General features: G+C 38.1%; 1 protein-coding gene across 1 annotated transcript in view; it reads right to left on the reverse strand.

Annotated features, from left to right (window-relative positions):
• The window catches only part of ADGRG4 (adhesion G protein-coupled receptor G4), a 91,783-nt gene that overhangs the window by 37,645 nt on the left and 26,305 nt on the right, over positions 1-27,833 (reverse strand). Inside the window, 12 exon segments of the mRNA XM_041000053.1 lie at positions 8,564-8,682; positions 10,505-10,637; positions 12,527-12,690; positions 14,171-14,250; positions 15,396-15,435; positions 17,869-17,933; positions 22,296-22,390; positions 23,636-26,406; positions 26,408-26,857; positions 26,859-27,206; positions 27,208-27,629; positions 27,632-27,832. Coding sequence (XP_040855987.1) covers positions 8,564-8,682; positions 10,505-10,637; positions 12,527-12,690; positions 14,171-14,250; positions 15,396-15,435; positions 17,869-17,933; positions 22,296-22,390; positions 23,636-26,406; positions 26,408-26,857; positions 26,859-27,206; positions 27,208-27,629; positions 27,632-27,832 — 4,888 coding nt within the window.

Consider the following 27,833-nt stretch of genomic DNA (forward strand, 5'->3'; position numbering starts at 1 on the left):
TATTAATGAATCTCTATGTACATCATGAGTCATCCAACTTCAACAAGTATCAATGAAGGGCTAATTTTATTTCATCTACATTCCCATCCATCTTTGTCCCAACTCCAGATTATCTTTAGAGCAAATCTCAAACATCATGCCATCTCATCCATACCCACTTCAGTATGCATTTCTAAAATTATCATAACCACAATAGCAAGTAAATTAAAATTGAATTTTAAAGCTAGACATAATATTCAAGATCAACAAATATCCAGTAAGTGTTAATATCCTTTTGTCTGAATCATCAAGTTTGGAGCTTTGTTAAACAAATACAACACAAATTAGACTTTAGATCAATGTAATTAACCCATATAAAGCTGAGATTCCTTGTGGTTTCTCACTAATTTAAGACTCACATTCAAGTCTCATAAATAAAACATAAAGAAAAATAATTTAAAAATACAATCTGCTAAAAAAATTCAGAGAGGGGATTGTGTTCATAACATACTTAACTCAGGTTATATGGCAAATAACCAACTTTGTGAAAGCAAAATAGTGCAGCATAAAATCTCTCTCTCTCTCTGTCACTGTACCCCCAAATCTGTTGCCTGCCTCCAAATTCCTCACTTCTAATAAAACCTAGAGTCTATTTTCTTCTTTCCCTCTCATTTTCTTGCTTGGTTCCTTTTTTGTTTCTTTTCCTGGTAACAACTTTTTGTTCTCATCAATATAAATTAAGCAATCTTAACACAGCTCCTCTCAGTCTCATCCCCCTCCCTGACTACCCATTTCCCCAATCTGCTTTAAAAATTGGCTGACATGGGAACTGATTTGGCAAGGAAAGGGTTCTCCCCCTAGGAGATGGAAGAAAAGGAAACAGTTTGCAATTTGCTAATCTTGTCATTGCTTCCAGATTAATATTTTGTCTATGTCCATATCTTCTGCGCAGTTAGAGAAACTGAGGGGGAAAAAAAGACCGTGAGCTCACTCGTGGATTTTTCTTCTGCCTTTATTAAATTGTTCCTGTTTTGTTTGCTGAAAATGGAACAGCCAGAACTGTCTTGTCATGACTCCTTGGGTTTCAGTGGTGAGACTTCACTTTGTTCTGTCCCTGCTGTGGAAGAATTAAGTAAACAACAATGCAATGGGAGACTAACTACACTGTGGAAAGTAATTACAGGATCTTTATCTGGAGTTATATGTTTTTTAAAGAAGATCAGGACAAGTTGGACTCATTGTGAAAAAATTCTGAGTCCCTAAGCCCAAGCAAAAACAGGAGTGCTTCTTTATTACTGTAGAATAAATAGATCTAAAGAATCAAAATTGAGTAAATAAATATATATTGCTTGAAATAATGTTAGAGTAAATCCACCAGGAATTACAACAACCAAAACTACAACAATAGCAGTTATTAACAATTTTTATGAGCTAGTGTTCTACTTATCTCCTGCTGCATAACAAACCACCTCAAAATTCAACATTCTGGATGTTAACTAGATGCGGCTAGCCACATATCATTTAGGGAGTTGCAGTTAGAAAACACTCAACGGTGACATATCTAAAGGCTGTACTGGGCTACAAGTTAAAAATTACTCATTCACATGACAGATAGTTGATTATGACCATGGACTAAGAGGACTGTTGACTGACTACACTCCCTATAGAAGGACTCAGTGTTGTGCTGGCTCCAGCTTATAAGGCACTGGAAGCAACTTATTCCAGATTATGAGAATCAATTATTCAGTTGTGAAATAGTTTGTGAGTTTGCTGTTTAAAATACAGCCAATATCAGAAATTAAATTAGCTACACTAATAATCAATTATACTAAAACAGTCGTGATGCTGCACTCAACTCTCTTTCATTTTCTTGCTACATTTTACTACTCTGTATTCCTGTGACATTTACCTCTATCAAAGCTGTGTGCTCATCTCTTACCAAATCCATAGTTCAGTGACTACCTATTGTGGTTTGGAGTCCATCAGGAAAACTGCTAAGTGCTATATCCATACCATTTTAGGACAGAGTTGGCTGTTAAATATTTCCCACACATCAATGTTCAGGCTTCTTAAAGTCTGATGTCTGGATTCTATGAGGAAGCACATGACGTAAGAGTATACCAAGAGAAAGGATGAAGAAAGTTCCAGTCCTGTTGACAAGTTCCCCAGTTGGCAGTGTCTTTAGTGCTACATTTGGCTAAGCTGAGTCAGTCACCAGCCAGTCCTAATTCAATTGCCAGTTGACAAGGAGTGAATGGCGTTTTGGAATCAACATGTAAAATCAAGGCGTTACACCTGCATTTTTATCATCGTCACAAAACTCTATGTGATAAGCACTTTTTATTATCTCCTACATACAGATTCAGAAGTCAAGAAGCTGGGTGATTCTAGCCCAGTTCCGACTCCAGAGGCTGAGCTCTTTGTTACCACTTTTTCCATCCAGCATCTGTGCCTTTATCCCTCTCTTCAGTAGTTCTAGACATGGGGACCACTGTGTCTGGCACTTTCTACCTGACCTCCTAGGTATCACATTGTTCTCTCTTATTCACTCATTGCCCTGTCCTGATGATGCGATGGACAGAAATGGGAGATAGTTTCAGAGAAAATTACACCTAACTTCACGAAACCCTGATGCATCTTCCATATCTTGGAAGTAAACAAAATCGAGCACAGGAAAGAACTCAATGAACTTTGAAATAAGGGAATATTTTCTAAGTGGTATTCAGAAGCTCAGATAAATAAGCATTTATATGAAAGAATTGAAGAGTCTCCAACCAAGCTATCTAATGCTTGTCAGTAAGCTTGAAAGCTAAAATAAAATGGATCATTTTAAATGCAGGCATTTTTCTTTCCTTTAGATCATATAGTACTCATTGTTCCCTAAGCTCCTAATTTATAAGGACAGGAGAGAGATTTCTCCAGAGCCAATAAACTTGATAGTTTACTTTTCAGCTTTTTATATATCTAAATCAACACTTAACTGTCCTCTTTCTCCACAGTATTTTTTGTAAAGTGACTTCTGACAGTCAGTTTTCTAAAAATCACAACCAACTGCAGTGGTTTTGTTGTTGTTATGGAGGTTTGTTAGCTTTTTCTTCCACAAGAGAAAATTCTATTAGCGTGTCTAAACAAAAAGTGTCACTCAGAGGGAGGGAGGTCAGCATGAAACACAGACCTCTCTGTATTTCCACCCACTCACTTCAACGTGCAAACTTTCCCTATTGCCCTGACTCGTGATTGCAGATCAAGGAACCATCAAAGCTATGCTTGCTTTTCTCATTATAACTATTTCCTGATATTATATTTGCATATTCCACAGAGATGACAAGTCCAATTCCCTGGCCCTGTGCAAGGCATTGGAATGCTTGTGACTCAATTTCTAACAATTCATTATGGAAGGAACCCACTTGGTGCACTAGAACCACACCTATCAAGTTATGTAGAAACTAATTTTTCTTTATGAAAACAAACTTGATTTCCAGTGAGGACACACTTCCTGCATTATATATAGGCTTTTGGTTGTGTGTGTGTGTGTGTGTGTGTGTGTGTGTGTGTGTGTGTGTGTTGCTGTAACTTCACAAAGCAGAAGCGATCACAAAACTCTCTGCGGCCTCTTTAGAAGGGCATTGATCTACATTCAGGAAGGTTCTACTTTTTGCCTAATAACCTCCCAAAGACCTAATCACCTCTTAAAAGCAAGTGTTAGCTAGTGTTAGGATTCACAGTCCAGCTAGTGTTAGGATTCAACATTTGACTTATGACTGGGGGAAGCCACAAATGTTCAGCCTATAGCAGATACCTCACCAAAGAAGATATATTAAAAGTTTATGGGGCCTGGCACGAAAGTATAGTGATTAAAGTCCTCGCCTTACACGTGCCGGGATCCCATACGGTCACTGGTTCTAATCCCAGCGGCCCCTCTTCCCATCCAGCTCCCTCCTTGTGGCCTGGGAAAGAAGTCCAGGATGGCCCAAAGCTTTGGGTCCCTGCACCTGCATGGGAGACCCGCAAGAGCTCCTAGTTCCTGGCTTCGGATTGGTTCAGCTGCAGCTGTTGCGCTCACTTGGGGAGTGAATCACCAGACGATAGATCTTCCTCTCTGTCTCTCCTCCTCTGTATATCTGCCTTTCCAATAAAAGTAAATAAATCTTTTTAAAAAGTATATGAAAAGGTAATCAACAACATATGTCACTGGGGAATTGCAAATTAAAACAGCCATTAGATACAATTAGACATTTAAACAAAACCCCAAAAGACAGACAACAACAGATGCTGGTATGGATGTGGAACAGAAAATATTATTGATTTCTTGTAGGAGTGTAAAATATTACAGCCACTTTGGAAGACACTTTCATAATTTCCTACAAAATTGAACACAGTGCTGCTCTACAACATAACAGTCATGCTCCTGGGTGTCTAGCTATGTGAGCTCAAAATCTATGTCCATATCAAAAATACCCCTTGTACACATATATTTATAGTAGCTTTGTAATTGCTCAGATCTGGAAACAACCAATGTGCTCTGCAGAAGTGAACAGACATCTGTTATAGCGAAATGATGGAATATTTATCCAGTGCTATAAAGCAGTGAGCCATGATAAGTGACAGAAATATTAAATGTCTGTTCGTAAGTGAAAAAGACAACCTTGAAAAGACTACATACTATATGATTCCAATGACATGACATCAGGAGAAGGCAAAACCAGAGACAGTAAAAATGTCAATGGGTGGGGCTGTTGCCTGCCATGCCAGCATCCTATATGGTTGCCAGTTCATATTCTGGTGGTTTCCTTTCTAATGGGCTGGAAAAGGAATAGAAGATGGCTAAAATGCTTGGGCCCACACCATTCATGTGCAAGAATCTCCTAGCTTCAACCTGGCGCTATCTTGGCCATTGCAGCTATCTTTGGAGTGAATCAGTAGATGGAAATCTCTGTGACTCCTCCTTTCCAGCTATGTCTGGAATAGCTGGAATATTTTTTTTTAATCAATGGTTCCTAGGAATTAAGATGGAAAGAGGTATGAACAGGCAGAGCACAGAGCACTTTTATAGCAGGGAAATGATTCTGTATGATACTTAATCAGTGAATACATCTCATATATTTGTCCAAAACCATAGAATACATAAGATCAAGATTCAACCCTAATTTAGACCATGGACTTTGGTAGATAATCATGTGTCAATGTAGTTGTATCAGTTATAACAAATGTAGGATAGACATTTGTCCTGGTATGCAGGATGCCAATTAGGATACCCAAGTCCCACATTGGAGAACCTGGACTTATTTATTCCTGGATCCAACTCCTGCTTGCAGCTTCCTGTTAATGTAGACTCTGGTAGGAAGAGACAATGGTCTAAGTGACTGGGTCTCTGTCACTCATGTGAGAGACCTGGATTGAGGTCTAAGTTCCTGGCTTAGCCCAGCGTAGCCGAGGCTGTTATAAGCATTTAGGGGATGGAGCAGCAGCTAGAAGAATTTTCTCTCTCTGTTTTTCAAATATTTTAAAATGTGTTACTTGTAACAAAATGACATTTTAATATGGAATGTTGACAGTGGAGGAGGTTACACATGCAACAGAAGACAAGTATAGAATTCTATTTTCTGCTCCATTTTGCTGTGATCCCAAGCCTGTTTCAAAGATAGTCTATTTTAAAATCAACAAAGTTGGGAAACTTTTACTAGACTGGTCAAGATTTAAAAAGAAGCCATCTATAAATTATTTTTAAAAATCAGGAATGGAAGAACACATGTGTGGGAGTGGGACTGTTACTATCAACATAATCTAACAGACGGAGAATAGGATGTGTTTAAGAAGATGTAAAAAACCTGAGCTCTTCATGGTGTTGGCAGAGATGTAACACGGTGTAGTGCTGTGGAAACAAGTTTGGCAGGTTTTCAGAAAGCTAATCACATGTTACTAAGTGACCTGCCAATTGCACTTTCTATACACACAAACACATACATACATATATATACACATATATTTAGTAATGCACTCTCTATATAATATTAACAATGCACTATATATTTATATAATATTTCCAAGAGAATTGGAAAGAAAGCATGTGTACACAAAATTTTGTAAATGCTTGTTAACAATATTAACAATCAGATTATTAATAACAGCCAAAAGATAGCAATGAACAAATGCTTATTAACTTGAATGAGTGAGTGAATATCTACAACATGGGATACTATTCAGTCATCTAGTCACAAAAAGACGTAAGGTAGTAACATATACTACAACATGAATAACTTATCAAATACCCAAGGTAGGTAAAATTCATAAAGATGAAACATTGATCAGTCGTTTCCAAGAGCTGAGAAGAGGGCAAAATGGACAAACTATGGAAGAAGACAAAGGGAATTATTGATGACAGCTGCACAGATTTATGAATGCACAAAAAAATCCACTGAATTGTGTACATTATAGGGACGAATGTTTTGATATGTGAATATCTCCATTAGAATGCTTGTAGGGGCAGGTGCTTACCCTAGCGTTAAAATGTCAGTGAGAATGTGCATGTATATCCTAACCCTGAGTGCAGTACTTAGCTCCAGCTCCTGACTCCTCTTAAGGCCGAAGTAATTGGGTTCCTGCCACCTATGTGGGAAATTTGAATTGAGTCCTGGTGCCCAACCCAATGTAGTGATAGTCACTGCAGGCATTTGGTAGATGAACCAATGAATGGAAGTTCTCTTTCTGTCTTCCTCTCTCTGCCTCTCAAACAAATGAATGAATTTTTTTTTTTACAAAAAAAGCTTCATATTGTGATATCAGTTTTTCTAATTAAAATCACCAAGGACTCCCAAGTCTGTGGCTGAAGGTGTCCCAAAGCAGAAACTTTCATACCTTGCAAGTGAGAGAACAAACTGGTGCAGCCATTACAGAGAGTAATTTGTCACCAATGAAAACATGATGAAACTAGTAATTCGACTTTCTGAAATTTATATTTTATAGGTGCTCTACTTGTGTAAAATTGTGACTTATGTGTGGTATCCATTATATTAGTGCTTGATTTTTTAAAAAGATTTATTTACTTTTATTGCAAAGTCACATATATAGAGAGAGGAGGAGAGACAGAGGAAGATCCTCCATCTGATGATTCACTCCCCAAGTGACTGCAATGGCTGGAGCTGTGTCAATCTGAAGCCAGGAGCCAGGAACCTCTTCTGAGTCTTCCATGTGGGTGTAGGGTCCCAAGGTCTTGGGCCATCCTTGACTGCTTTCCCAGGCCACAAACAGGGAGCTGGATGGTAAGCGGGGCTGCCGGAATTAGAACCAGCACCCATATGGAATTCTGGCAAGTCCAGGGCAAGGACTTTAGCCGCTAGGCCACTGTGCTGGGCCCAATAGTGCATGGTTTTAAAGAGGTATGCCTCATGTTGAAAACTTGGTTTACCTACTAGTATTGAATGCGGTAACAAAGGGTCAGAAAACAATGAAAGCTAATGTAATTTATGAATGAATTTTTGGAAGAAATGCAACTTCTTGTTAGTTGCCTAGAGAACACCGGCTCTGAAACATTTTAGATACCTTCAGAAATGTAGGTTTTTTTAAAAGTGTGTCACAGTATCCCCCCGCTTAATAATAAAAGTGCACCAAGAGGTAAAATTAGTTTTACAGATGGGTTCTTAAAGCAAAATGTTATGAACAACATAAGAGACAAAATAAATTGTGATACATCTCTCCCATATATTATAATGCAATGGGAAGGGGAGTGAGGAAGCTCTTTCTCTACATATATGATAAGTTCTGAAAGATGTTAAGAGAGAAGCTCAGGGTATAGAACAATGTGCATATAGCCTGCTCTAGCCGCTATACAAAACTGGAAGGAGATATGTGTCTATTCACGTATTTCATTAGAAAGCATATATTGTCTCTATAGAGAATCACTGGAAGGCTAGGGCCAACATTACAAGGGTGATGTTTCCATGTATTTTCATCTTTTGCTTTCTAAATATTAAACCATTGAGGGCATATTGTATATTAAAACTATTTAAATATCAAAATAAAACAAAATAATAATTAGCAAAAAATTATAAAACTACAGCAATGGTAGTCCTAATGTCTCATGGCACATCACTAGTCGTAGCATCATTAACTACCTAGTTTCACTTTTAAATTTTAATTTTATTTATTTGAAAGGTAGAGAGACAGAAACAGATGGAGAGAGACCTTTTATCTACTGGTTCACTCCCCTGAATGCTTGCAACAGCCAAGATTGGATCAGGCTGAAGCTAGAAGGCCAGAACTCCCTACAAGTCTCCCACATGAATGATATGGACCCAAGCATTTAGTCTATCACTTGCAGCCTCCCAAAATGTGCAGTTTCAGGAAACTGGAACGTAGAGCAGAATCAGGATCAAACGAGGCATTTTGAAATGGCATGCTGGTGTCCTAAGCAAACAACTCAACTACTCCATCAAATGCTCACCCCAACTATCTAGTTTCTGAGATGGGATAATTGTAAGGTAGATTTTCTTACCCGAGGTTTGCCTTTGCTCTTTCTAGTTTAAAGGAAAAGAGGTGAACTACCTATGATTCTATTATTTCTTCAACGAGCGCAACACAATCTTACCATCTGTTACGGTGATATTAGCAAGATCCAAAATTTTATCAGGAAGTCCTTGAATCAACTTGCATTGTTTAAACTTCAGTTTATCCCACTGAGATTTGCCTGTGCTGATGCCAAATGAGCTGAAAAAAAAAAAAAAAACGAGGGGGGGTGCAGGGGAAGAGGAGTGCAAAGGCATTATCCAACTTTGTCCTTGAAGGGTGAGGCAGGGATACTGTTAATGCAAATGGTGAAGGAGCAGGTGTGTCTTTGGCATGCTTTCCCTTGTTCATCCCTGATCTCTCAGTCAAGACAACAAAGGTGGGAGCTCTGTGTTTCTTTGTAAAGTGAAGAAAATTTTGTTCTCAGGAAACAAATGAATGTAGTGTCAGCACTTGGAAGAATAAACAAGCAAGAGAACCAGAGATGGGGCATGACAATATCCAGCTGATGAAATGTCAGCCAAGGCACTGCCCCTTTAGACATGACTTTTTATCCTTATTGTCACTTCTTATCTCTAGTCTAAAAGGAAATTCCTGTTGCAATTCTGCCTCTATCTCAGCATACTTATTTACGCAAGAAAATTAGGGTAGGGCCCTCTGTAGCTCATTAGCCCTTCTCATCCGCTCCTACCCCATGCCTTATCTTGTTCAATCCAGTTCATTTCAATTCAACTAATGCATTCATTGAACACTCAGTACATTCTAAGGATGAAAACTAGTAACACAGACAAAACAGAATGGGCTATTGTCCTTCCCCAGAGGAACTCTAAATTTTATGGTTTGATAGACCAAATATGAGATGAAAAGCTCAATGAACAAAGCTGAATCTATGAAAACACCAAGAAAGGAAGGTTTATTGTCCACACTGGAGCTTTGGGGGCACTATAAGGACATAGATGGAGAGAAACACCTCCCACACAAGCAGTAAATAGTACAAGCAGACAAAACACCGGAAGTGCTCCTTATTGCCCACCATCGCAAATGGCTTTTGGCTAGAGTTCATAGCAAAAGGAAGAAGGGTAGCAAGGAGGAGGTAATAGGAGAGGGAGCCTGCAGTCATGCAGACTGTATTTATGGGGTGAGGCTTCATTTATGGGATGGTAGCAGTCAAATTGCTGGGAAATCACAATGGCAACAACATGCTAAACAGAGCTGGTGGAAGGTAGCAGAGAGAAAGCAAGGAAGAATGCTGTCATAATAAGCAGGAGACAGTAAAGGGATTGGAGCAGGAAAGTAGTTTGGGTAGGGTACGGGTGTGTGGGGTAGGGTTGAAAAGGAGAGGTTAACTGTGAACTCTAGGGCTGTAAAGGAGCCTGCCTTGTTGACTGCTGAGCAGCAGGGAGAATAAGGTAGTGTGTAGTGGGACCTGGTGCTGTCTGAAAGGGTACTTTTAAGTCTCTGTTCAAAACCTGCTACTCCTCTGGTCTTGTCCACTTAAGTAAATGGCATACAACATTAATGATAGAAAGTAAGAAAAGAGGGCTGATGATTTTGAAAAGGGAAATGATAAAGTCAACAGTAGAAGAGTGATTTAGTAAATGATCATGGCACGTCCATGAGATAGCTTCTGAGGCTGATTTGTGAAATAATCATTAAGTAGTTGGATATAAAACATGGCCAATGTTTAATAAACCATTGAGTGAAAGGGTAAATTATGTTACTGATAGGACAGTGATTAGAACCACAATAATGCTGAAAGCCATTCATAGAAAAAAAGATACAAAAGAAATTCCACCTAAACACAGCTGTGTTCAGGTGATGGGGCTCAGGGCCTCGTCTTCTCTTTTGTCTTCTGCAAAATTATTATTATGTTGTGTGCAAGTCCAAAAGATGGGAGGAGGGAAAGTGGCCGAGAGTAGCTGAAGGGAGTTAGCATGCTCAGGCAAATGACAGATAATCACCCTTGATTATTTCTCATGTTTTTGTGTATGGGCTTGAGCAATTAGAACATGGCTGTACATACCAGCTTCTAGTGGCACGCTCATCCTCATTTTTGATGCATTTACTGTGGGCTGTCTCAGTAGGGTTGGTTAATAGCCACTTACATGTCCCTTTGTATCTCGAGGCTGTTTCCTCAGCTTTGCACTTTGCCAACTCTACACAGAAAATGTATGCACATTTTAAAGGGCAACAGGCACTTAAAGGTAGCATGAACATCCATTACGACCCATCATTATTAGCCTTCACATAAGCTTCAGCAAATAAAAGAGAAAACTTTTCCTGCCAAACCATTTAAAGCAGACTTCACTGAAAATAGCATTAAATGGAGTCTTAGTTTTAAATAAGCAGCCCTCTAAAACTTCATGTTTCATCCTTTCCATTAAAACCATCAATGACCGGAGATGTATTTTTGTTTTGTTTTAAATGGTCCATTTACATTAGCAAAAAAAATTAAGTCACATGAAGAAGTGTTAGAGTGCAAAAGAGAAAGTCTCCCCCAGTCAATTGTCCCTCTTTTCCAAGGTACCCTCTGTTAGCAATTTGATGTGTACAGGCAAGACACTGTACACTGATTTCTGCAGGATAGTCTCACCCTACTAACTCGGTTCGGGGTGGATTTGGATTGGAGATACTTCATGTAGCTGCCATGCCTAGGCATGGAGAGCTCTGTTTCTGATGATGGTCATGAGGGATAGGACTATCTCCACCATGGAGAACTATTATGGTAAGACTGAACTGTCAGGTATTGTCAACTTAAGGAAGATGTGACCTGTACTAAGTCCATGAACTAAGCTCCCACTTTTTACTGACCAACTGGTAACTGAGCCCTGGGCCATAACTCTGGCTGAGACAGTGTCACAGCCCAGCCTCTCCTGAGTGAAGAGCAAAAGCACCTTAATGTCCATGCTTAAAACAAGTTCACCAGCATCCAGTGGACAGCAGCTGCTATCCCCCTTTACCTTCCGCCTCACATGCGTTCAAGCACTTAGAACCAGCCCTCAAACTACTTTATCAGTTTGGTGCGGAGGATTGTGCTAATGAAACTGCGTTATCTGTCTTAGTGCTAAGTTTTTATTGGGGCAAAGATAGAAAGCTGATAGCAATAGAAAGGAGGTGTAGTGGCCCAATAGCCTTTCTCTTTTACCATTACAGATCAACTTATAAGAAGAAATGCCTGTGACAGAAATCTGGACCAGTTCCCAGATCACTTGCCAAGATGAATAGGGTGACTGAATCAATCAATAAACAAACACATATCTTTTGCACATCTCTTTTGTGCACTACAGAAGCTCTCCAGGTTTCTGGGGATTTATGCAAGAAAGTCAGTTCCTCCACTCGGTGGACAGCATGGTCACTGCCAATACCCAGGGCTCACCAGTGGTCTCTGACAAAACATGGCAGCATTCCATTCTCCCAGAAGCTCTTCAAAGGAAAAGGATCACCTGAGCAAGTGAGCACAGAGCACGCATGTGGAGCTCTTCAGAAAGTTCATGGGGAAAATGTATTAGGAAAACGCTATTTATGCATGCAAAATACCATTAATATTTTTTCCCATGGATCTTTTGAGGTACCTCTATAAAAAAAGAATGAGAAGGGCCCGGCACGGTGGCCTAGTGACTAAAGTCCTCGCCTTGAATATGCCGGGATCCCATATGGTTGCCGGTTCTAATCCCGGCGGCTCCACTTTCCATCCAGCTCCCTGCTTGTGGCCTGGGAAAGCAGTTGAGGACAGCCCAACACCTTGGGACCCTGCACCCCCATGGGAGACCTGGAGGAACTTCCTGGCTCCTGGCTTGGGACTGCCACATCACCAGCTGTTGTGCTTACTTGGGGAGTGAATCACCAGACAGAAGATCTTCCTCTCTCTCTCTCTCTTCCTCTCTCTGTATATCTGACTTTGCAATAAAAATAAATAAATCTTTTTTAAAAAAGGATGAGAAAATGACTTTTCTCTTTTGGAATTCATCATCCTTTACTGTGTATGTATTATGAGTTTTATAAGGGAACTAAATTCAAAGTGAAATACTTCCCTCCCACATATTACCTAGCTGTTTCACTGCAACGTCTTCCGAATTCATTAAGCATGTCAGTTCATCTTGCGTGAAGTTCCCACAAGTGAGATTGCCATGTATTTTACCTCTGATCCTGCCAATCAATTCCCTGGGTGTTGGAGAAGAGTTGGCCTTTACCATGGCATGACAAACACAGCTAAAAAGCAGAACACATAAGAAAGAAGTTGCAGTTATATCACAACAGTGTAATTTGGCCAGCAGAACAAATCCCCAGTACAGGAGTCTAGATTGCTACTACACAGATGTCAAACTTTTTAGTTACCAAGTGGCAGAGTTTAAGTGATAGAGGACGGCATTTTGAAATCCTCTGATAAATTTTCATGTATCCAAATCAGACAGCTTAAAACCCGTTTTCAAAAGAATGCTCAACAATATTGATGTTACTTTGAAATTGACGAAAGAGTGATTTTTATAGGCGTTCTGAAGTAATTATTAGAGAAGGCAGAATACTCAGCATTTATTATTTCAAGAGAAGCACTTTATCCTTCTGGTCTACAATTTACTCATCTTTACTAAAATAAGGCAAATAGGTGTGTGTTCAATTAGTCTATCAAGTTGTGTTCTGCAGAAGGCCTATTCCTATAGGAGAATAATAATAATGATAATAATAGCGAACACATTTGGAGTTCTTGCTCCACATGTTTTGGTTCACTTTTATCCTTTTAACAATCTTATAAGGTAGAACAATCCCTAGTCCCAGTCTACAGAAGAAAGAGCTGAGCTGTAGGGAAGAAAACATTTTACGTGGTCACCTACTATGTCATACCTACCTAATACTTCTGTCAGCTAAAGGATATAAAAAAAATAGAATTATCCTTGACCCCAGCCTTTTTAGCAAGGTCCTCAAACATTGTAAATTCTGTAATATTGCATCAGGAAACACATGTCAGATTCATAAACTTACCTATGCCTTTTGTTCCATTTGCATTTGTAGGTTTTAAAACCACATCTGCTGAGTTAAAAGCTAAATTTAACTATGCTCACTCCAAATTGCTATGTCCAGTCTAGGCAAGGCCTACTCACGTCCTGTCCTGTATTGGGCGATGTTTCTGCTTATGCTGTCCATTACCTTTGAAGTCTATCTCTTCTCATTTTACAGAGAACCAGACAGAGGAGGACTCCTTCTGAATTCTATTCTCTTGCTGGTAATAAACCTTCTGTTGCAATACCCTGAACATTTCAATGACCTCTCTATGACTCATCTTTGACTATATATTCTTCATGATGTACATTAAGCATGCTAATAATAATAATAATAACAAGGATGCTGGAAGGAGCTTCACCAATCACAATTGTGAACAGAATGGGGTATGGTTCTATATATTTTTTTCAATTTTCAGGCTAAGTAATTCATGGAGCTTGTTGAATAAAACATCTCTCCATCTCCAGTTGTAACCACTTTGGACCCATTTCCTCTTCACCACAAAGAGGCTAAGCCATGAGCAACTGAAATCAACCTTCTTCTGGAAGGAAAGAGCCAATTACAACATCTGTAATATAGCCATAAGGTGCTTTTATCTTCTTTTGACAACTCTGACCAAATGACTGTACATATGGAATTAAATGGAAATAATTCAGACCCAAATGTACCAGCTACGAATAAACTCATCTCCTACCTGTATGGTACATGGGAAACTGTAGCCATTCCTTGTCCTTCTCTCTGTTCCAAATAATGCAAAAGAAAAATACATGGTCACTGAAATCTTTAAACAAACATCACAAATGAGAACAAGACTTACTGCTAACAACAGCAATAACAAGTTTGCTTAATATTTATGCATCACATTGCCATTGGTAAACCAACTGCAAAACAGCAATGTGCTTTAATTCCCATGCCTGCCCTGTAGGGTGGATGATGCAAGGATAACTACCGTACTTTCTAGATGAGGAAACTGAGCCTCTGAAAAATTATAGCACTAAGAGGAGATTCAGAATATCTGGATATCAACATGGTGCTAATCATAATAATAAAGTGTTAATTAGGTTTTTAAGTCATAGGCTAAGCACTTAACACAAATTGTCTCCTCCTCACTTTCCAGCAGCCTTCATTGCACAGGTGGGGAGATTGAGGCACAATGAGATGAATTAAATTGCTGACATAAATTAATTCAATTGTATGTCTGAAATTGGAACAAAAGGGATTCCAGTTCAGGCAGCCTGACCACAGGATCGACAAAAAGCCTTCACATTTATTGCCTGAGATGAATTTTAGTTATAGTGTGCTATCCACAATGTGCTAAAATGTGAAATTCTGACTCAGATACTTACAGAAAAAAAAAATAAATGATGGAATTAATTTGGAAGGCACTGCAGGCTTGATTGCATTTTTTATAGTTAAAACATTTATTTCATATTTAAATACCTTGAAAGTCATGAGCTTAACTAATCATTTCAGGGTATACAATTATAAAGGCATAGACAGTGGAAGCAGTGCTAAGAATTAGGGTGGTGATATCAAGAAATAATTTTGTCACTCGTTGAGTTCAAATCCATACAAGTAAAAGTGGATTGTGTGTGTGTGTGTGTGTGTGTGTGTGTGATGCCAATCTTACAAACAAGTGGCTCAAGGCTTTTTTGCAATATGTCTATAACCCCAAAATTTCAATTCCCCATCTCTCAACATTCCTACAGACCACAAAATGTGCCTCATGTGGACAGTTCAGAAAAGCAAAGGATGGTGTTCTTGATGAACTTTGGCACCAATTCCAAAGGAAGTGATAAATTGACCCTCAGTTTTCATAACCAAGACTTGCCAAACACATATGGAGGAAGAGCTATTTATTTATATCTAATCAAGTATAATATAGGTCAAAATTACATTCATTTTGAAAAATTACTTACAATAGCTTTGTATATGGCCATTTCTTCTTCAGAAGTGTTTCTGTATCAAAAGCATCAAAAATTATTGAAAATGAAACAATAAAACACAGTATCAAAGGTCAGGAAAAAAAGACAATCTGAACATATATAGACTAATGGACCTTATCTTGTCATATCCCTAAAGCTTGAAATTAAAATTAGTATAGGGCTCCAAGATGTATTTTTAATGAATTTGGTCATTGTTTGCACACCACAATGCAAGCCTTGAACCAGCATTTCCACTTTCAGAATTCTGTTCTGTAATAGAACCAACAAGGGTGCATACAAATCTACAAACAAGGATGGAAATTGTTCAAATATACATTATTGGATAGCTGGACACATACATCCTAAGAAATTAAAATGAATTAACTAGATCAGCTTGCATGAGCTTGAAAAGATATACATGATGTGTTAGAAAACATGGAAAGATGTAACCTGTAGAATAGGATCTCATTCTCTTTGTAAATGTATGAAAACAGGAATATTTAAATAAACTGTGAACAAGAGTTGCTGGAGGGTTGGGGATAGGAGAATTTCACTATGTATATGATTATATTTCTATGAAGCCTCAAGCTTTTGTAAAATTACCATACATTACTTTCATAATGAGATCATCAACAAACACGATTTTTATTAATTTATCTTATAATATTTAGTTGAAAGATAGAGAGGAAGATATCTTTCAGTTATTTGTAATAGCCAGAGCTGAGTCAGGCTGAAGCCAGGAATCAGTAACTCAATCTGGTTTCTCAATGTGGGTAGCAGGGACTCAAGTATCTGAACCATCACTTGATACCTCCCAGGGTGTGCATCAGTAGGAAGCCGTAACTGTAAACAGCATCAGAACTCCAAGTCAGGAGTTCCAATACAAACTGTGAGCTGTCCATACAGCATCTTAACTGCTAGGTCAAATGACCAACCCCACAGATACAATTTTATGAAAGAATATTGTATACCCCAGGAATTTCCAATTCCCCTTGGAATTCGACCATTATGGACTGCATGTATGTGTCCACTCAAACTTTGTATGCTGAAGCCTCATTCCCAATGTGATGGTATTAGGAAGTAGAGGGAGCCATTGGGGGTGATTAGGTCATGAGGGCTGAACCCACAGGAACAGATTTATCACCTTTACAGAGACTCGGAGCTTCTCCTCTCTCTGCTGTCTGCCACAAGACCCTTGCCAAGACCCTACAATGCTAACACCTGGACTTCATAGCCACTTGGTTTTACAAAAATAAAGTTAGCTAAAGGGACTACACAATAAAGTGTCTTCCATCCATTTATATAAACTCTTATATTGAGCCTATCTATATTTGAATATGTAAAAGAAATGAAATTCCCAGTGTGCAGAGGATTTCTTTATTCCTTATTTATTTATTATTGGACAATTCATTTTGCTATGCCTTAACAGAATTAAATTGCTTTTCAAACAGCTTTTTTGGGGGTATCCCTTTGATAGAAGAGGGCACCACAAAGAAGTTACTGAAAATGCATATTATGGAAAACTATGCATGGATTTCAAATGTTTCTACACTAAATTAAGCCTATGTTTTAATTCTATTTCTTTCACAAAGTTTTTGAAGTCTCCTGATACATGTAGAGCAAGAGCAAAGGAGCTGTTTCTCAGATGCCAATTGTCTTTTCCATGGCTTCCTTGAAATTATTTGGTACCTGCTCATCTCACTGTCCTCACCTTCAGAAAAACATGTCCCCAGCAAATCTTGAACTAGTCAGCATTCTTTCCATTGTACATTCAAGTTCCCTTCAAACTTTCTATTTGACAAGAGGTCCTCTAGAATCCTCATGCATTAGCTGTTCCTTACTCTTCATCCCTTTAAGGAAGTTTATTCTATCTCATACAATTATAAAATTTTAGAGATTAAGGCAGTAATAGAGTTAATTCAATCTAATTCTACTTCTTTCTCTACTAATTTTCTTCAATTTACTTTTCCAGCTGTTGTTATATGCTGCAGTACTAACAAATATTTTTTTTTCCTGTTCCCAAAGGGAATTTACAGGCCAGACACAAAGACTCAATTGGCTAATCCTCCCCTTGCAAGTGCTGGGATGCCATATGGGCACTGATTCATGTTTCATCTGCTCCACTTCCCTTCTAATTCCCTGCTTGTGGCCTGGGAAAGCAGTGGAAAACAGCTCAAAGCCTTGGGACCCCACGTCCAGGTGGGACACCTGGAAGAAGCTCTTGGCTTTGAACTGGTTCAACTCTGGCCACTTTGACTATTTGGGGAATGAACCAGCAAATGGAAAGTTTTTCTCTATATTTCTCATTCTTTCTGTACATCTGCCTTTTCAATATAAATAAAATTACATAAATATGACAGCTCCTAATTTCCCAATGATGTAAACAAAGAAAACCCCTCTGGACAGGAAAAACCATGTAATGTCCCCGGCTTGCTATTTGAACCACACGTAGTCGGCATTCACATACCTGCCTTTTATTTGGATAGCCAAATTAGCAAGAGAAATTTCAGTGTCTTGAAATACAGAATTCAGCTGTAAAAGAAAAAAAATCCATTTTGTTGTTCCAACTTCTCTATTTTAAGCCAGGAGAGTCACCTGGGATGACATGATCTTTAAGCTGCATTCATTATTTCTGTTGACCTAACATTTCCATCTGCTCCACTCAGTTTTTCAGTTTACATTTTACCAAGTGTTATAAACTGAAATGTGCCCTCCCTGCAAATTCAAATGCTGACACCTACCCATGTTATTTGTAGGTAAGGCCATCAGAAAGTCATAATGGTGAAGGCCATAATCCACTAGGACCAATGTCCAACAAAAGATGTGTAAGCACACAGAAAAGGCTGTATAATAGCACAGGGAGAAAAAAACAGTCTACATCTCAAGCACAGAGACCTCTCCAAGAACCAACTCTGTGAACATCTTGATCTAGGACTTTCAGCCTCTATAAGAAAACAAATATCTGATCCAGAAACATAGTAAATTTCTCTGTCTTTTAGTGTCTCCTGTATCTTTTTTTGAAGTATTGCAGTTTTCATCCTAGAGGTTTTCACGTTTTTAGTTAGATTTATTCTAGGGTATTTAAGTTTCTTCTGCACTATTTTAAAGGAGACTGTACATACAAATTGTTTCTCAGCCATGGAGTTATTTGTGTATACTATCACCATCACTTTATGTTAATTGATTTTGTACCTTGCTGCTCTGCCAAACTCTTTTATGGGTTTTATTCTTTAGTTTGTTGATGTGGTGTATCACATTATTTATTTGCATATGTTAAACCATTCCTACATGCCAGGTTCAAATTCTACCCTTCTTTGGGTGGAATTCATTATCTGTTTGATGAATCTATTGTTGGATTCTGTTGACTAGAATTTTGCTGAGGATTTTTACATCCATGCTCATAAGGGACTTAAGTCTGTAGTTCTCTTTCTTTGTTGTGTCTTTATTTGGCTTTGCTATTAAGGTAATGCTGACTTCATAGACAGAATTTGGAAGAATTGACTATATTGCTTTGAAAGTTTTGTGCAGGATTGAGGTAAACTCTTGAAATATTTGGTAGAATTCAGCAGTGAAGGCATCTGGTCTTTGATTGTTCTTTGTTGAGAAGGATTTAATTAATGATTGAATCTCTCTCCTGGTTATAGGTCTATTGAGATTTTTAATTGCCTCATGATTTCATTTTGGTAGATTGTATGTGTTCTTAAGTCTATCCATTTCTTCTAGATCTTCAAATTCGTTGGGGTATCGGTGTTGTAATAGGTCCTGAATATTATGTATGTCTGAAAATTCATTGTTACTTTTTTCTCTGATTCTATTGATTCATATCTTTTCCCTTCATTTTTTGTTAGTTCTGTTAGTAGAGAATATATTTTGCTAATGTTCTCAAAGAACTAGCTGTTTGATTCATTTTTCTTATGTATTATTCTTTGGTCTCAATTTGGGTTGTTTCCTCATTTATTTTTATTATTTCTTTTTTCTGTTAACTTTGGGATTAACAAATGGAGAAATTTGCCATGTTCCTGGATTGGTAGAATAAATGTCAACAAACTGTCCATATTACCAAAAGCCATATACAGATACAATAAAACCCCATTAAAACTCCCAACAACATTCTTTCCATAAATAGAAAAGATGTTACAAAACTTCATTTGGAAACACAAGAGACCGTGAATAAGGCAAAGATATCCTGAAAAATAAAAATAGAGCTGGGGGAATCACAATTCCAGATCTCAAGACATAGTAAAGGGAAGTGGTCATCAAAACAGTCTGGTAACTGGTATTAAACAGAGAAGATCAATGGAACAGAACAGAAACTTCAGAAGATAGCCCACACATGTATACCCAACTAATCTAACAAAAGAACTAGGAAAACAAACATGGAGAAAGTTTGGTCTCTTCAATAAATGCTTTTGGGACAATTGGATGCCAGCCTGCAGAAGTAAGAAATAAGACTCCCATTTCTCATGTTCTGCAAAAATCAGCTCTAAATGAATCAAGGACCAAAATTTCTGCACCAAAATCATCAAAACTATTAGAATAAAACATAGGAAGCACTCTGAAAGATGTATAGACTTCTTAGAAAAGTCACCAAAAGCATAGGCAGTAGAAGTCAAAATAAACAAATGGGATGTCAGCAAACTAAAAAGCTTCTGTACAGCAAAGGAAATGATCAACAAACTGAAGAAGCAACCAATAGAATGAGAGAAAATCATTGCCCACTATACAACCAATAGGGGACTAATACCCTGGATTTACAAAGAGCTTCAGAAACTCAACAGCAGCAAAACAAACGACCCTGTGAGGAAATGGGTGAAGGAAATTGAGCAGGTGTTTAAAAAAACAAATTTAAATGACTAATAGACATGAAAAATGTTCAGACTCTCTAGCTGTCAGGGAAATATAAATAAAAATCACACTGAGGTTCCACCTAATTTCAGTGACATTAACCTACATTCAGAAATCTATTAACACCTGCTGGTGAGGATCTGAGGAAAAAACACCCTATCCCATAGCAGGTGGGAGTGTAGGTTGTACAGTATGGAGAATTTTCAGAGAACTGAAAATTGATCTACCATGCAACCCAGCTATACTACTTCTGGGAATATATCCAAAGGAAGTGAAATCTGCATATAGGAATGTGATTTGTGTGTGCGTATTCATAGCAGAACCATCCACAATAGTGAAGACATGAAAACAACCCAGATGTTCATCAAAAGAAAAATGGATAAGAAGACTGGTACATCTACTCTGTGGAATATTACTCAGTCATTAAGAAAAATGAAATTCTACCATTTGCAACAAAAGGGTCCCCACTGGAAACCATTATGCGCAGTGAAATAAGGTATTCCCAATAGGACAAATACCATATGTTCTCTCTGATGCAAGGCAACCTACATGAGAAATATATGATCAATAGATATATAGGTAAGCATGTATATACACATATTTCTCTAGAGGAACTGTATAATGGAGACAAGCATGCTGTGAAGTGAAGATACATTTCAGTATGCATTTCTACTCCCAAGTAAAAGCAGAATCCCCAGTGACAGAGTTAAATACACCTTGATAATACATTACTAGATTTTCTACCATTATCTATACCTACAATGCCATGATACACTTAAATGGCAGTGTTGACTTGTGACTGTTAATGAAGGACAGTATTATTGTAATAATATGTGGGAAATGGTGGGGGAAAGAATGGGAAAGAAGAGGAGGTGGCGGGGGAATTTATGTGTGTACAAAACGTTTTCAGAAAAATAACAATAACAATAAAAACAACAAAAAACACCCAAATATCTGGCCTTCAAGTCATTTAATCTGCAGTATATTGTTGTAGCACTAACTCATTTTCAAGTACGTGAAAACGCCATGTACACTTGAAAGTAAGTGATGATAAAGGTAGAATGGAAGCAGATATGATCATTCACATTGGGATCTTAAACCTGTTGTCAGTTAGCTGGGAGACTATTCAATGAAAGCTATTAAAATGTTCACGTTATTTGATCTTGCAATTCCACTATAGGAATTTATCATGTACAAATATTCAAGTGCCACTCAATGTGCTACAAGAGCATTATTTTTTAGCATTCTTTATAAATATATAGAAAACAAAAACAACTATAGGTTCAACTATGGATATTTTGATTAGAAAAGAAAACTACATTACAAAAGGTAGTGAAGTCCTAGGCATCTATTAAAGCATATGAGGTAAATTAATAATTACCAACATGAATATTCTAAGATACACACTTAAGTGTGGGAATAAAGCAAGTTGAAGAATAGCAGAATTAAGTCCAACTATTTGTGAAAGAACACATATGCATGGGTGTTATAACAAGTACAAATAAATCCAAAAGAATGTACCTTATACCATTAAGAGGAGAAAATGCCAGGAGCAGTATTAGAGAGGATATTTACTTTCTGTTTTAGATACCAGTATCTAATTTGCTACAGAATGCGTGTTAGTTTTGCTATCAGAATAACATAAGGATGAATAAAGTATTCATTGCCATATAAAAATTAAAAGCAGAAAGCAAAAATGCTTAAATGTGATAACATAATAACTTAATTATCATTGCTGTTCACTTTCCCAAATATGAAAATTTGACAAAATTTCAGAATTTGTGTCACTGTAGAGAAATGTACAGATATTAACAAGTTTGGATAATAACATTTCAGAAAATAGTTCCACATTGCTTCTTTGGAAAGAATTGCATATATTCCCATGGTATTACTTACAGAACAGATTTACAGTAAAATTAAATGTATTAGCTGTGAAACAGATTACTGATAAAAAAAGTAAAGCCTTGGTTTAATTGACTCAATCTTTGTCATATACATATACATATTCACATATATTTATATGTATCATAAATATTCAAAATATTTTACCCAGTCTTCTGCAATTTCATGAATAAAAGTGGTAATAAAGATCCTTGGCTTTTCATCAAAGACAAAGAATCTCATTCCAATGTTGTAGAAGGAAACTGTAATTAAGCATGAAAGGTTAATATAATTCATTTCTTCCAAGAAGTTTAACTTCTGTAAATTTAATCAAAGGTTCTTTCTGTTTTAAAGCAAACTAGATAATGACAGCTTATTCCTGAACTTTAGCTCCACGTCAAGAACCAAAGATTTTGGCTCTGTAACCAAGAAAAAAATAAAATAAGATATTATCTCATTTTTGGGAAGTCACCTGAGTTCTACACCTGATGGGCATTCTACAAATCTTCCAATGTATCTATTTTCGTTGTCCATCAGATTCCCAGTCCATTCATGAATAAGCTGAATACAGTGTTACAAGATCATTTGTTTGAAGGAAAACTATTTTTTTTCTCATCCTAGGTCTTCTGTTTCATATTTTTATCTTCTTATTTGCTTCATTCTTTTGTATAACCTAATAAGTTTCTATTTTGGAATGCTGAAAGCTGAAGGAATATTGAGAATTTGAACACTGTGGAAGCCAAATACACCCTGGCCAAAAAAAACATTCTATGCCAGCTTGAGGTGGGAATTTTAGAAGGTTAACACCTGCACAAGAAGAACTGAAATAGCTGGACAGGGTAACTTCTGCTATTTTCTGACGTGTGACCAACCTTGTCACCCCTAAGAACATACACTGAGGCATGAGATTCCAGTCCCATGTTCTTAGTGGCAGCACTGTAATCAGAACACTAAGAACAAAACAAATGCAAAAGGAGGCTAAGAAATATATTAAGGGACAGGCATTGTGGCATTGGAGGTTAACTTCCAGCTGTAACACCCACATCTCAAGTACTGTTTTGAGTACTGGCTCTTCTGTTGTCAACACAGCTTTCTACTGATGTACATGGGAAGGAAGTGGAAGCTGGGTAAAGTATTTCATCTCTGCCATGCATGTGAGAAATCTAGATGGAGTTTCTAGCCTCTGGATTCAGCCTGGTCCTTCTTTGAATGTTAGGGGCATTCACTTGACTCTACCTTTTTGTCTCTGTCCCACTGTCACCTGCCATACAAATAAATAACTGAATAAGTTTTAAAAACTCTTATTGAGTGAAAAAAACCATATTTTCATTGTATTTAAACAAAACCAAAAATAAAAATATGGCCAGAGGATTCTGTTTGGACAAGGTTCTCCCACGTGGGAAGGTAACACCTGCATTTTCTCTGCTTTCAGAGAACTGGTCATGCCTTCAAGGATACATGGTTTGCTTCTGTTAGGGACACATTGCATAATGGAACAGTGTCTGTACCTGTGTTGCCAAGAGGTGAAATCAATGCTTCTGTAGATGGAGAAGAAGGCATGGAGTCCATCCAAGTTGTCCCAAAAGGAGAGACTATTGAAGACACCGTTGGTATGGAATTATGTGTCACTCCAGTGAATATGAGTGGAAATGTGGGTCCAATAGCAGTGGATATGATAGTGGCTATATTTATAGGAGAATCCAGTGTGAACTTGGGAAGAATTAAAATCAGAGATGCTGATATAGCTGGAATTCTGCTCCTCACAGATGTTATTGTGGGGCTAGGCAAATGTGTGGAACCAATAGAAAGGGTGTAGTCAATTACAGACAGTGATATACTCTTTCCACTAATGAATGGAAATTGAGACAAAGTCCTGGAATTGGCAGTCTCAGTGGTTCTGGAGGATACTTCAGGGGATATGGAAATGAAAACACTGTCATTTGTGACTTTCATAAGCATAGGGAGAGAAACTGGGACGCCAGTAGCGATACCATCCATTGTAGGTATAGGAGTCATTTTGCTAGCTCTAACAAAAGGTAGTGTTGTAAAGTTATTGAATGAGTATGTTGGTATCATTTCAGAAGTCCTAAATGTGGATTTTAACCCCTCTATTATCTTGGAACTTATAACATGAAGAGCATTAAATACAATTGTCAGAGAGGAAGCTGAAGAAAAACTAAACAAAATCGAAGTCAGCACAGAGGAAGTGGTAGCCTTTGAGTTTATAGATCTTGAAATGGTACCAGAAGAATTTGGTGCAGTCCCAGCAGTTCCAGATGTGGTTATTTTCTCAAATATGTTCTTAAAATCAGCCAATGTGGTAGAGTTAGTTCTTGAAGATGTTGCTAAAGAGGGGTCATCAGAAAACCCAAAAGGAGGAAAAATTCCTGGTGTAATAATTGATGGTGTTTCCTCAACATCTACAGATATTGGGCCCATTTGAGGGTCTGTGAATGTTGATAAAGAACAAGTGACAAGGTATAGAGTCTCTGTTTCTACTTTGCTGGATGTGGGTGCATGAGTTGTAGTAGAAACTGGAAGCTGCGAATCTTTATTTGTGGGTATATTCCATAAAGTCATAGGCAGAGACCGGGTTTTACAAGATGTAATTCTTGTCACCAGAAAAGGGAATTCAACCATTTGGAATGTTGGAAGAAAAGAAGTCTTTGTAGTAGAGTTCTCTGTTTCAGTGGTATGAGGTGAATACAATGATGATGCCCAAGAGAATGAATGGGATGCAATAGGGGTATTCATAGATGTAGCAATTTTCGGTAGTTCGGCTTTGAAAGTGTTTTCTATCAAAGTCAACTTTTCTGTAGTAGAGATGATAGCTTTCATACATTTTATGGATCCTGGAGTTCTGTTAAAGCTGATTAAATATGGGGAAGATGGGCAAACCTGAGTATTCAAGGAAGTGTGGAGATTATCTGAAGCAGTAGGTGAAAGTACATTTTCAGGGACAGCCATTGTGGAGTAAGTACTTGTGTTAGCTGTCATTCTACCATCGCACATAGTGGATAGGGGACTGTTAACAATCTCTGGTAATATATCTTCAGTTGTAGTCTCATTTGTTGGTGATGAGTGTTGGACTGTAGATTTGAATGTTGAAAAGCTGGTCTTTGGAATTGAGGAAATATCATCAGTATTCTCAGAACTCAGTACAGAAGATGCAGTGATGTTGAAAAGCGCAGTCACTATCCCATCCACAGTAGACACTGGAATGGTTTCTACAGAGTTAAAAATTGACTCTGTTGAAGAAGGTGATGTAGGCATTATCCTGAAAGGTACCTCTGCCGTTTCTGAAGCAGTGCAAACAGAGGAAGCCATTGTACCTTTTGAAGTAGACCTAACATATGCTACAGATGTGAAATCCAATGCAGATATTTTTGTTGTCATTGTAGTACTAGGGATAACTGAAGGCAATAAAGTAGAGAACGACTTGCCTGTTGAAGAATTATTAGGAGAAATTGCTGTAGAGCCACTAACTGACTTCAAGTTCTTTTCAAACATGGGCCCAGCAGAAGTGTCTGTAGTGGGACATTTCAAACAACCCAGATGTGTTATTTTAGAAGACTTAGTCATTGGTATAACAGTAGTATCAGTAACTTGTTTAGAGATCAGGGCAGTGACATTAACTGGCAATGAGGACATTTGATACATAGGAATGTATGTTTTCTTAGATGCCTCACCAACAGCTGCTATAGATGCACTTGGAATATAAAGGGCTGCAGTGACTCCATCAGTAGTGATGCCTATGAAGTTGCTATTAGAAAGTCCAATTGTGGAATGAGGAAAGGGTTTGGGAAAAGTACGTGTGCTTTCAGAAATGGAAGAAGCAACTGAGATCACTCCAGGCTGAGTCCTAAGTGAAAGGAAGTCTGAAAGAGCTGTGTTGATGTTCATAGATTTTGATATTCTAATTGTCCTGGAAGCTGTGGTGTCTACAAATGAAGTATCCTGGCAGTATAAGATAGGCAGAGCCTCAAGGGTGGAGCTTACTACAACTTCCATAGTCCTGGGTGTATGTATTGAAAGGGCAGTTGTGCTTTCTTTGTCAGGATACAGTAAAGCACTGATTGAAAGATCTTGTGGAGGGAAAGCTAGCCTCCCAGAAGTACGAGATGAAGCTGGGTTCCCAACAGGTGGAGTTCCAAGTGGAATTTCTGCAGATGAATTTGTTTTATGGCTGGAAGTTTGGGGAGTCCGAGAAAATCTTGCATTCATCATGTCCAAGTTTGAAACAACCTGGAAGTCAAAAACGAAAGAATTTCTTGATGGGAGTTTTTCCTAGGGAGGTGATCATGTGGTTTTGATTAGAAGATAAGGAAAAAGAGGATGTCCCCAGTAGGATGGAGTCTTGTGTGGAAGATTGGGAAATGTGGATGTTTACAGAAGTAGTAAGCTTGTGGGAAGAGGTGTTCAGAGGCCTGGTCTTATCAGTAGCAAAATTCTCTTTTGTGCCAATAGTCAAAGTAACCAGATCTCCACTGGTACTAGAAGTATACAAGAAGCTTAGAGCATGGGTGGAAATTTCCTTTGCCAGAGATATGAATTGAATCACTACCAGTTAACACTTAGTTGATGTTATAGGAGTAGAGGATATAGTAGGAATGCTGTCAGGATGAAGTTTTGAGCAGACACTAAATTGTGTGGATGGAGTTACTGTGGCAACTGAGGGGAGAAGGCTGATAGCCTTACTTGTAACAGGAATGTGGGTTCTCAGTGAGTGAAGTTTTTGTGAGAACAAACAGTACGGTGAGTGTCATCCTGGCTGAGGTCACTGTGGCCTTTGAAGTGATATGAATTGAGTCATAATGGGTAGCCAAAGTCTCATTGGGTATGGAAACAGTCTGAGCCAATGGTGCTACCAATGCCATGGTCACTGTAGCTGATGAGAAAATCAAGATGTCTGAGAGCGCAGATGTGGAAAAATCCCTGACCAGTGTAGAGTGCTCAGATATGGTTGCCTTTGTCTTGTCAGGTATCACTATCGAGGTAACAGCAGAGAGATTAACTGGCAGTAAGGACATGGAAGGGACAGGAGTAAGAAGTACTGAGGAATGAGTAATTGAAGTCTGTAAGATAACAAGCAGGCAAGGATGTAGCTGGCATGTCTGTGGAGGTGGTGGTGAAATTGTTCCCAAATATTCTTGTAGCAGAAGCACTTAGGGCTTCTAGGAATATGTGTGTGCTCCCAGAATTCCTCCTGGGATTTTCAGAAGTCCAATGTGCTGAATAGGTGTAGATGGAATGAAAGATTTCTATAGGTACCTTGGATGAATTCTCACATGTACTACTCACCCATTTTGTTGACAGCCAATTTCCTTCCACTTTAGTAGATGAACTTTCATCGTCTGATGGGATAGTCGACATGTCTGTGTCAGGAAAAGGGGAAACAGCGATTGAAGTTAACATTTGTGCTGATTCACCTGTTGTTTCCAGCACTGTTGAAAGTGCAGAAACCTCAGTTACTGCCCGCTTAGTTGTTTTTTCCCTTAAGATAAGGGGAAGTTGTTTTTTTTTTTTTTGGTCATGGTAATATTGAGTCTTTTTGTTGTTGTAGATTTGAGCATAAGCACTGTTATACCTGCAAACACACTTGCATCATTTGTTTCTGTTTGTGTAATCTCAAAAGTGCTTTCTTTAGTAGGAAAACTTTGTTGAACAGTAAGGGTTGATGCAATACCTACTGCTGGAATAATAGTC

Source organism: Ochotona curzoniae, unplaced genomic scaffold (assembly GCF_017591425.1).
Source record: "Ochotona curzoniae isolate NIBS_2020 unplaced genomic scaffold, NIBS_Ocur_1.0 scaffold_1852, whole genome shotgun sequence".
Lineage (NCBI taxonomy): Eukaryota > Metazoa > Chordata > Mammalia > Lagomorpha > Ochotonidae > Ochotona > Ochotona curzoniae.